Genomic DNA, 11,898 nt, shown 5'->3' on the forward strand with positions numbered 1-11,898 from the left:
GCTCATTTGTTTGGTTTTTAATACAAAATAACTCTTAGACAGTACACCTTTGTTTGTTGGCTTGTTTTACCGATGTCCGTTCACATGAATCTTTAAACACTCAGACAACAATAAAATTACAATTGAATGAACTCACGGTCTGTACACAAATTCATATACGTCACAACGGCGGGAAAATAGAGGAAGTGTGGAATGGTTACATCCGGCTAACAAAGTTTTTGTTTGTTTCTGTCAATCGTTTGGTCAAAGACGAAATATATTTTACGGAAGAAAGTCTGTATAGGATTGTCACATTTCTGCTGGAAATGACTTCATCGGTGTCAAAGGTAGGCTAACGACTGTAAATTGTTGCAATGCGATTTCCTTAGCGTATTTGAAGTGAGTGCCCTATTTATAATTTGACCACGATGGAAGCTAGCTGGGGAAATAACATAATTTAAATCATTGCTGGCATGTTAATTTAAATGTTCCAATGATCGCGTCATCATAATCTGTATATCCCCCGTTTAGGGTTGCTTTGTGTTCAAGCCCAGTGCCAAAAAGAGAAGGAGGACTCCAACAGTGGGTGAGTGATCTTACAGATAACTGGCCATATTCAGACAGTAACTTAATCATATCTATACTTTATTTCTTGAAACTGAATATTCAAAGTATCAGGTAGTTAATGCTATCAGAATCGTGTGTGTGTGTGTGTGTGTGTGTGTGTTCCCCAGAGGATTATTTCACTCATGGCAGTGAGGACACAGAGAACAGCAAACTACGTTTCAGAAACTGTCAGACATTATGGGAGAAAATGAAGGCAGACACCGAGGTGAGAGTTTATCTGCACCCAGTTCATAATCCTCCCAATTTTGGGCATTGCCATCATTGTGCTCATGCCAGGATGCTACGGAATGTTCAGACAGACAATCATATCGGTTTAATATAATTCTGTCTGTCATGCAGAATAGGGGATTGTGCTAGCTTTACTTGCAACATTTCTCTCTGTAACGTTGTGAACATTTGACTTCACCGAATACACCCTAGATCAAAGTTACGAGCTTTTGTCAGGCATGACAATTGACTTTGTTTACTTTCTACAGCTTCTGCAGGATGAGCTGAACAGGAAAATCTTAGACAGCCTCTTGGCGTTTATCAGAAAGAGTGTCTCCACTTTTCAGCGTGGCACGGATGACTGGGCGTCGCGTATGAGAGCCCACGAGATTCCGACAGCTGCCCTAGTGCTTGGTATGTGGCTCAAAAGACAATGCACATGCAAAAATATTTTGGTATGACCTGGGCCCATGATATAGGTCTAAATGAGTGTATTTTGATAAATACCACAGTACAGACTGAGGGCACTAGTATAGAGCGTTTTGGCTGGAGGAAAAAATGGATGTAAGGCATATTTGTAACATTTCTCTTTTTTTATTTAACTAGGCAAGTCAGTTAAGAACAAATTCTTATTTACAATGACGGCCTTAACTAAGTTACTCTGCCCGTGTAGGAGTGAATGTGCCAGATCATGATATGACCTTCCAGTGCCTCTCTGACCAGTTGCAGCAGTCGGTGACTCCCTTTGTGGTCTCTGTACAAGCCACAGAGTGTGCAGGTCAGTCCTGTGTGTGTGGTACTTGAGAAGTTGCACTAATTTCTATTAGCCTTTTTGTGTTATGACACGTGGATACCTAACTCGAATCATAATATTTTAATTTGTTCTGTTCTCAGCCCTGAACAACATGATGCAGAGGGTTCTAGAGAGACTGATGGGAACTAGTGTGTCTGTGGGTAATGAGGAAGAGCCTGAGCAGCGCAGTACCAATGTCAACCAGAAGAGGGTGCACTGCTCCCTCATCACACTCTGTAACTGGTACAAGACTGTGACAAAGGTATGTAGCTACTGCAGAGAAGTAAGGAATATTATGATGCTTTTATGTACAACTGTCAAATGTATAGATGTTGACCTTACAACTTCTACATTCTGTAAATGCTCATTACAAATCTTGAATCCCGTGTAAAAATAATTTGATCCTCTCAGAAAGCTGCCTCCGGCACCGCAAGCAAGAAGCGTACTTCCGTTGGCAAAGACATGCAACAGCATCCTCCTATTGTAGTGATCTTCAAAGACCTAGAGGCTTTCAACTCTAGAGTGCTGCAAGATTTCATCCTCATCTGCAGGTAAGAGTTCTGACCTCCATCTCTGTTAGGGGCGGTAGGTAGCCTAGTAGTTAGTGTTGGGCCAGTAACTGAAAGGTTGCTGGATTGAATCCCTGAGCTGACAAGGTCAAATTCTGTCTTTCTGCCCCTGAACAAGGCAGTTGACCCACTGTTCCCTGGTAGGCTGTCATTGTAAACAAGAATTTGTTCTTAACTGACTTGCCTAGTTAAATAAAAAAAATATTGATTGAATATATACATCTGAAAGTACACTTGTAGTTGTGTGATGGCACCTCTCACATGAAAACTGTTCATGTGTTACATGCTGCGTAATCTCCCCGTTCTCTTCCAACAGTCGGTACGTTGAACAGCTTCCGCTGATGTTCGTCTTTGGCATTGCCACGTCTCCCAGCACCATTCAACACATGCTGCCCCACTCCGTGTCCTCTCTGCTGGGCATCGAGCTCTTCCAGTCCCTGTCCTGCACCCAGCACCTGGCTTCTGTCATAGACAAGGTAGGTACTTAAAAACGAGTCTGTAGCCACCATGGATCCATCCATTCACTTTGAATGTAATTGTATTGGACACATAGTGAGCATGCTTGTCTGTGCCCTTTTCCTAAAACCCAACAGGGTTCTGAAGTTGCAGTTTGCAACTTGAGATCAATGGACATTTTCCCTCAAGACTCCCATTGATGATGACATGTCTTGAGTTACTCATGTTTATTTCAAGTTAGGATTCAGACTTTAGTTTGAGTATTGCTTTCCCTGTCTTTCTCCAGGTGATCCTAAATTCCCAGTTTCCCTTCAAGCCCAGTGGCAAGGTGCTGCAAGTGCTGGTCAGCATCTTCCTCTACCATGACTTCTCTGTACGCAACTTCATCAAAGGCCTGCAGGTGAGGACTGCCCTCTGATTGTTGGGTTGACTGTTTCAAATGTGTTGAAGGGCATTCTCCTTTAACTGATGTTTAACCCACAACGTTGGTTGTGCTCTGTACCTGCTTTCAAAGACGAACTTTGAGATACGCTTGCTGGATATATTATGTTGGACTGTGTATTCCTGTGAATTTGTGTGTTGATCTTGGTGGGCCCCCCTCAGTTGGCTCTGCTGGAGCACTTCCACAGCCAGCCTCTGAGCGTGCTGTGTTGTAAGAAGGAGGCGGCCCTTGTCCACGCCACAGAGCTCAGCCACAGGGATGTAGAGCGGCTCCAACAGCTGCCCTCCTTCATGAGGTGACCGTCACTCACACTCTTCTACCCATAGGTTGTTGAACGTTATTCAAATGTTGTGTGATTTGTCTGTATAAAAACTTGTTGTTTGGTGTTTACCTCACCTTTCACCCAGGTACGTAGAGGAGCAGGGTCCCCAGGAGCAAGTGGAGCTGTTGACCAGTGATGACCATGTGAAGGTAAATATTGAGTGCTGTCGAGAGGTTCTGAACAGTATATTGACATGAATTATGTGCTTACCAAAAATTGTCTTAAGTGATTGTGTGTCCTGCCCATCATTTTAGGAAGTGTGTCAGAAACTACTGAAAGATCTTCACAAATACCACAAGAACTACTACCCCATTCTGAGGTGTCTTCACATTCTGACGTCTTCTCTACCCAAATACCCTCTGGGAAAACAGGTTGGAACATTTTGTTTGTCAAGGTTGCCATTGAAATAATGCATCATACGTTAGGAATGGAATTGTAGAGCATGGCACGGACTGTCTCACCTGTTCCACATATGCCTCTATTTTTAGATAAGAGAGCTGCACATATCCTGTCTGGAGAAGAATGTGTGGGAGAATGAAGAGTATGCGTCTGCCATGCAGCTTCTGAGGTGATAAAGGAGATTCTGAATTTATTAATTCCAAAATCGTTGACAAAAAGGATTAACATTGCTTAGCAAAACAATGTTTTATATTCAAGCTGTCACTCTTTTACCTGCTAAGATAAAATTCAGTTTGTTTGCTCTCCCTTTGTCAACACAACTTTTCACCCCAGGATGATGGCTAAAGACGAGCTCACCTCAGCGCTGCAAATGTGTGCTGAGATCCTGAAACCTGGCAAGACAACAAAAATGAGGGCTGCACTGCTACAACTGGACAATTTACTCGCCAAATTTGACCAGCCAGACGGTAAGTAGCGATGATGGCTGAAACAGTTTCCCATTTCCCCAAATGCTTTTCTGACCCATTGAAATGTGCTTCTCTTGCTTCTGCCCAATCAGATCTTGCGGCTGCTGAGAATGCAGCAGGGGAGGACCTCACTTCTCGAGGGAAAGGCCTCCAGAAGAAAACAGACTTGTTCCAACTGCAAAAGGTAACAACTTTCTGCTAATAACAGATAGTTATTTTTGCTCAAACGGTTTCATACACTTCTGATGTATAATGGATCTACGCCTCTCTAAGAAAAATATATGTACTGCTTGTGATATGAAGGGCCTCAGCATTTACTGTCCTCTCTGTTTAGACTCTACTGGAGATGAAGAAATCTCGAAGAACCAAGAAAATGAGCCCGTTTGAGATACTCCGAGACCAAGCCCTGGAGTTCATTGACAGCCTTGTGAGGTGAAGTAGTATACAGTAATGATACAACCCAATCAATTGACTGACTCAACAGTGGCTGGATAAGTTAGGTTATGTTCATTCTTTTAGATGAGCTCAGTGTAAATGGATGGCACAGTATTTGACGGTGCTGCTCACCTTTGTGTTCTCAGGTCCCACCTGGCCCCACCCGAATCCCAACCACTGTACGAGGTATGCTACTACAGCTCCTCTGCTGTCCTGAGACGCCACCTCAACGCCACGCCACGCACTTCCATCCAGACCGCCCTCAGCAACCCCTACCACTACCTGAAAGTAAATAGCTACCACAGAGAGGCTGTCTCAATAGTGTCTAGTATTTGTATCCTAATCTGCACCAATCTGGAAAGATTTGATGGGTGTAAGCAATATGGTGGACTGCCATTATTGGCCTTTTACCTGTTCACAATTGTTTCAGATCAGTGCAGACGAAAGAAAGGGAATGCGATAAGCCTGTCATTAGACAACACAGCCAAAGTTTATAGTGTTAAACAGTAGCTGATACTGATGCTAATCTGTGGTTCAGAATGAAAATCTGCTGGCTGAGGATGGGACAGTCTCCAATGCTGCTCCTGACATTTGCATTGTGTACAAGCTACATCTGGAGTGTGGGAGACTCATCAACCTGTATGACTGGCTGGAGGTAGGTTTAAGAAAGAATGAAGTGAAATGCTATTATTGGTATCATATTCACTGCGTGTACAAAACATTATGAACACACCTGCTATTTCCATGAGACTGACCAGGTGAAAGCTATGATCCTGTATTGATGTCACTTGTTAAATTCTCTTCAATCACTGTGGATGAAGGAAAAGACAGGTTAAATAATATTTTTTTAAGCCTTGATACAATTCAGACATGGATTGTGCATGTGTGCCATTGAGGGTGAATGGCAAGACAAAATATTTGTCTTTGAACGAGGTAAGGTGCACCTACTACCAAGGCTGCTGGGTTCATGCTCAACAGTTTCTCGTGTGTGCCAAGAATGGTCCACCACCCAAAGGACACCAAGTCAACTTGACACAACTGTGGGAAGCATTGGAGTCAACATGGGCCAGCATCCCTGTGGAAGGCTTTTGACACCTTGTAGAGTCCATGCCCCGACAAATTGAGGCTGTTCTGAGGGCAAAAGGGGGTGTAACTCAATCTTAGGAAGGTGTTCCTAATGTTTTGAACACTCAGTTTATATACAGTTGAAGTCGGACGTTTACATACACCTTAGCCAAATACATTTAAACTCAATTTTTCACAATTCCTGACATTTAATCCTAGTAAAAATTCCCTGTCTTAGGTCAGTTAGGATCACTACTTTATTTTAAGAATGTGAAATGTCAGAATAATAGTAGAGTGATTTATTTCAGCTTTTATTTCTTTCATCACATTCCAAGTGGGTCAGAAGTTTACATGCTACCAAATACTAATTGAGTGTATTGCCTTTTAAATTGGGTCAAATGTTTTGGGTAGCCTTCCACAAGCTTCCCCCACAGTAAGTTGGCTGAATTTTGTCCCATTCCTCCTGACAGAGCTGGTGTAACTGAGTAAGGTTTGTAGGCCTCCTTGCTCGCACACGCTTTTTCAGTTCTGCCCACAAATGTTCTATAGGATTGAGGTCAGGGCTTTGTGATGGCCACTCCAATACCTTGACTTTGTTGTCCTTAAGCCATTTTGCAGCAAGTTTAGAAGTATGCTTGGGGTCATTCCATTTGGAAGACCCATTTGCAACCAAGCTTTAACTTCTTGACTGCTGTCTTGAGATGTTGCTTCAGTACATCCACAATTCTTCTACCTCATGATGCCATCTATTTTGTGAAGTGCACCAGTCCCTCTTGCAGCAAAGCACCCCCACAACATGATGTTGCCACCCCTGTGCGTCACGGTTGGGATGGTATTCTTTGGCTTGCAAGCCTCTCCCTTTTTACTTCAAATATAACGATGGTCATTATGGCCAAATAGTTCTATTTTTGTTTCATCAGACCAGAGGACATTTCTCCAAAAAGCACGATCTTTGTCCCCATGTGCATTTGCAAACCGTAGTCTGGCTTTTTAATGGCGGTTTTGGAGCAGTGGCTTCTTCCTTCCTGAGCGGCCTTTCAGGTTATGTCGATATAGGACTCGTTTTACTGTGGATATAGATACTTTTGTACCTGTTTCCTCCAGCATCTTCACAAGGTCCTTTTGCTGTTCTGGGATTGATATGCACTTTTTTCACAAAAGTACGTTCATCTCTAGGAGACAGAACGCGTCTCCATCCTGAGCGGTATGACGGTTGCGTGGTCCCATGGTGTTTATACTTGCGTACTATTGTTTGTACAGATGAACGTAGTACCTTCAGGCATTTGGAAATTGCTCCCAAGGATGAACCAGACTTGTGCAGGTCTACAATTTTTTTTCTGAAGTCTTGGCTTAATTCTTTTGATTTTCCCATGATGTCAAGCAAAGATGCACTGAGTATGAAGGTAGGCCATGAAATACATCCACAGGTACACCTCCAAATGATGCCAATTGGCCTATCAGAAGCTTCTAAAGCCATGACATAATTTTCTAGAATTTTCCAAGCTGTTTAAAGGCGCAGTCAACTTAGTGTATGTAAACCTCTGACCCACTGGAATTGTGATACAGTGAAATAATCTTTCTGTAAACAATTATTGGAAGATGTACTTGTGTCATGCACAAAGTAGATGTCCTAACCGACTTGCCAAAACTATAGTTTGTTTACAAGACATTTGTGGAGCAGTTGAAAAACTAGTTTTAATGACTCCAACCTAAGTGTATGTAAACTTCCCACTTCAACTTTGTCTCTTATACCTCTAGAAATATATGCCTTGCCTGCTGGTATATTGAATTTCAAACGGAGTGAATTCATTTTCATGCATTTGCAGGCTTATGCTACTGTGGTCTCGGCGGCAGAGGGCATGGATCCTGACTCTGCGGACTTTGGCAAAGTGGACGAACTCAAACAGTATCCTTTAATTGTTGGATGTCTTAAAATGCTTCATGGTGACTACTTTTGAAAATGTGGTAAGATGTTTAATAAACAAGCACTGCATGGGGGCGGCAGAAAAAAATCTGATTTTGCTCTTGAGCCTGGCACTTAACCCTAATTGGATAAGAGCATCTGCTAAATGACTAATGTAAACTACTCTGAATAGACAAGTATCCTATCATAAGCACTTTCAATTTAACTGGTATGCAACTTAATATTAGGAATATGTTAATGTTTTGTACAGTGTATTTTCACACGTCGGACTATTCTCAATTTAATCTTATATTAGTAAGACATGAAATTGTATTTAGAATGTACCATTATCAAATGGGCAGGAACAGTGGCAGGGGAAAAAATACATGGCGTCCATATGCACCTGAATGGAGGCTGCGCCTTCCCGGTTCCTTTTTCAATCATGCCGGGTATGCTACTCCGCTTTTACAGTGGAGCAATGTGCTTAATTCACAGGATGGTTGAGCTAATGTAGGCTAATGCGATTAGCATAAGGTTGTAAGTAACAAGAACATCTCCCAGGACATAGACATATCTGATATTGGCAGAAAGCTTAAATTCTTGTTAATCTAACTGCACTGTCCAATTTACAGTAGCTATTACAGTGAAATAATACCATGCTATTGAGTGCCGTTTTTGAATTTGAAAAGTTATTAATTAATAAAACGGTTAGACACTTTTGGGCAGTCTTGATATAAAATTCTGAACAGAAATACAATATTTCAGTGGATCAGTCTAAAATGTTGCACATACACTGCTGTCATCTAGTGGCCAAATTCTAAATTGCACCTGGGCTGGAATAATATATTATGACCTTTCCTCTTGCATTTCAAAGATAGAAAAACTTTGTTTTTTTTCTTTGTATTATCTTTTACCAGATCTGTGTTATTTTCCTACATTCCTTTCACATTTCCACAAATGTGTTTCCTTTCAAATGGTATCAAGAATATGCATATCCTTGCTTGAGGGCCTGAGCTACAGGCAGTTAGATTTGGGTATGTCATTTTAGGTGAAAATTGAAAAAAGGGGGTGGATCATTTTAGTAGCGGCTGAGAAATTAATGTAGTAGCAACTGGGATCCTCATTTTTAGTGGCAACCATCAAAACTCTACTTTCACAAGTGATTGCATTTTGAAATGTCTGGGCTTATAAGAACCCTTATTTCACTCCATGCATTAACCACTGTTTGAGCAGCAGCCAGCCTCTCGCTGTGCGACAGGTGATATTCTGTATGCCATGGGCTCTCCAACCCTTTTCCTGCAGCTACCCAATGATTTAGTTTTGGAAAACAAGTGAAATCTGTTCGAGAACATTGATAGTAACATGTTTTCACAACAAATTGTATTACTGTTGACAGCCCTTCTGTGTGCTCGAGAAAGGAATAGAAATATGTGTATGTATGTTTTGATAAATTATGCTTTTTGATATTGTTCCTCAACTCCTACAAGTGCTCGTTTTATCCAGGCGGTATCTGAGCTGGAGTTCCTGGGATTCATCAAATCCACCAAGCAGAAGACGGACCATGTGTCACGACTGACCTGGGGAGGCTGCTGATTCACTGTCTGGGAGCTGGTGTTGTATAGTACATGTGTCAATTGATTTTGAATAAAATGTGATTTCAATTGAGTCCCATGACTTGCTCATTGTGCTCTTAAAAGGTGTGGAAAATGCACGTATGTTTACAGCTTACTCCAGTAACAAACACTCTCAAAGTAGTGTATACAATATTATATGAAACACCATCAGTCTTATCAAGTAGCCAGGGGTGCATTCATTTGTAAAGATGCAGTGGGAACAGATGGGTCCTCATGGGTGACAACTGCTGCGATGATCATTCCACCACTTCAGGGCTAAATCAAAGATGAAGCGTTAACTGGGACTTGGTAACTCCATAGTGCTGGCAGGGAGCCAAGTTGTGGTGCAATGCCAGAAATGACTTGAGTTGATATCGTAGGTATTTTATCTACTTGATTACTCATATTAGCTTTTTAACATCAAATCAAACTTTATTTGCCACATGCGCTGAATACAAACGTAGACTACTGTGAAATACTTACAAGCCCTTACCCAACAGTGCAGTTCAAGAAAAAAATATTTAACAAGTAGGCTAAAATAAAAAGTAACAGCAATATTCAGGGGGCACTGGTACCGAGTCAGTGTGCAGGGGTACAGGCTAGTTGAGGTAATCTGTACATGTAGGTGGGGGCGAAGTGACTATGCATAGGTAACAAACAGCGAGTAGCAGCAGTGTACAAGAGGAGGGTCAATGTAAATTGTCCAGTGGCGATTTTTATGAATTGTTCAGCAGTCTTATGGTTTGGGGGTAGAAGCTGTTGAGGAGCCTTTTGGTCCTAGACTTGGTGCGCCGGTACCGCTTGCCGTGCGGTAGCAGAGAAAACAGTCTATAACTTGGGAGACTGGAGTCTCTGACAATTTTATGGGCTTTCCTCTGACACCACCGATTATAAAGATCCTGGATGGCAGGAAGCTTGGCCCCAGGGATGTACTGGGACGTTCGCACTACCTTCTGTAGCAGTTGCCATACCAGACAGTGATGCAACCGATCAGGATGCTCTCGATGGTGCAGCAGTAGAACCTTTTGAGGATCTGGGGGCCCGTGCCAAATCTTTTCAGTCTCCTGATGGGGAAAAGGTTTTGTTTTACCCTCTTCACGACTGTCTTGGTATGTTTGGACCATGATAGTTTGTTGGTGATGTGGACACCAAGGAACTTGAAGCTCTCAACCTGCTCCACTACAGCCCCGTCGATGAGAATGGGGGCCTGTTCCTTTAGTCCAACATCAGCTCCTTTGTCTTGCTCACATTGAGGGAGAGGTTGTTGTCCTGGCACCACACTGCCAGTTTTCGGACCTCCTTATAGGCCGTATCATCGTTGTCGGTGAACAGGCCTAACACGGTTGTGTCGTCTGCAAACTTAATGATGGTGTTGGAGTCGTGTTTGGCCATGCAGTCGTGGGTGAACAAGGAATACAGGAGGGGACTAAGTACACCCCCCCGAGGGGCCCCAGTGTTAAGGATCAGCGTGGCAGACATGTTGTTGCCTACTCTTACCACCTGGGGGCGGCCCGTCAGGAAGTCCAGGATCCAGTTGCAGAGGGAGGTGTTTAGTCCCAGAGTCCTGAGCTTCGTGGGCACTATGGTGTTGAACGCTGAGCTGTAGTCGATGAACAGCATTCTCACATAGGTGTTCATTTTGTCCAGGTGAGAAAGGGCGGTGTGGAGTGCGATTGAGATTGCGTCATCTGTGGATCTGTTGGGGCGGTATGTGAATTGGAGTGGGTCTAGGGTGTCTGGGAGGATGCTGTTGATGTGAGCCATGACCAGCCTTTCAAAGCACATAATGGATACTGACGTGAGTGCTACAGGGTGGTAATCATTTAGGCAGGTTACCTTCGCTTCTTTGGGCACAGGGACTATGGTGTTCTGCTTGAAACATGTTGGTATTACAGACTCGGTCAGGGAGGGAAGCCGACAACATCCGGTGAAATTGGTTGGCGCGCAATTCAAATAAATAATTGTAATATTAAACATTCATGAACATACAAGTATCTTATATAATTTAAAAGCTTAAATTCTTGATACTCTAACTGCGTTGTCCGATTTACAATAGGCTTTACGGCGAAAGCATACAATGCAATTGTCTGAGGACGGCGCCACACATCAACATATTATTTTCAAGCAGCACAGGCTTCATAAAATCACAAATAGCGATTAAATAAATCACTTACTTTTGAAGATCTTCCTCTGTTTGCAATCCCATGGGTCCCAGCTACAACATGAATGGTCATTTTGTTAGATAAAATCCTTCTTTATATCCCAAAATGTCAGTTTAGTTGGCGCCATCAATTTCAGTAATCCACTCGTTCAACATGCAGACAAAGGAGTCCAAAATGCTACCGCTAAAATTGCATCCAAACAAGTCAAACAACGTTTCTACTTAATCCTCAGGTACTCTAAAATATAATATTTCATACGGAAAGTAGTATGTTCAATAGGAAAGCAAAATTAGTAAGCGTGCACACTCTCCCTCACGCGCCGAAAGACTGATATTGTTCCGGTGCTCTTCTCACCAAAACTCCAAATTCTTGCTTGTTTTTCAAAAAACAATCCTGAAACCTTGAATAAAGACTGTTGACATCTAGTGGCAGCCATAGGAATTGCAATCTGGGAGATGG

General features: G+C 42.6%; 1 protein-coding gene across 1 annotated transcript; it reads left to right on the forward strand.

Annotated features, from left to right (window-relative positions):
- Positions 1–170: 170 nt before the first annotated feature.
- orc3 (origin recognition complex, subunit 3) lies at positions 171–9,330 on the forward strand. Its single transcript, XM_029730648.1, has 20 exons — positions 171–326; positions 511–565; positions 714–811; positions 1,083–1,227; positions 1,487–1,591; positions 1,708–1,868; positions 2,018–2,157; positions 2,492–2,651; positions 2,918–3,031; positions 3,235–3,368; positions 3,481–3,544; positions 3,650–3,766; positions 3,884–3,963; positions 4,128–4,261; positions 4,354–4,445; positions 4,596–4,693; positions 4,843–4,984; positions 5,235–5,351; positions 7,588–7,667; positions 9,152–9,330. Exons 1-20 carry the CDS (start codon positions 306–308, stop codon positions 9,255–9,257), a joined length of 2,163 nt encoding a protein of 720 aa, XP_029586508.1. The 5' UTR covers positions 171–305; the 3' UTR covers positions 9,258–9,330.
- The last annotated feature ends 2,568 nt before the right edge of the window (positions 9,331–11,898 follow it).

Source organism: Salmo trutta, chromosome 33 (assembly GCF_901001165.1).
Source record: "Salmo trutta chromosome 33, fSalTru1.1, whole genome shotgun sequence".
Classification (NCBI taxonomy): Eukaryota; Metazoa; Chordata; class Actinopteri; order Salmoniformes; family Salmonidae; genus Salmo; species Salmo trutta.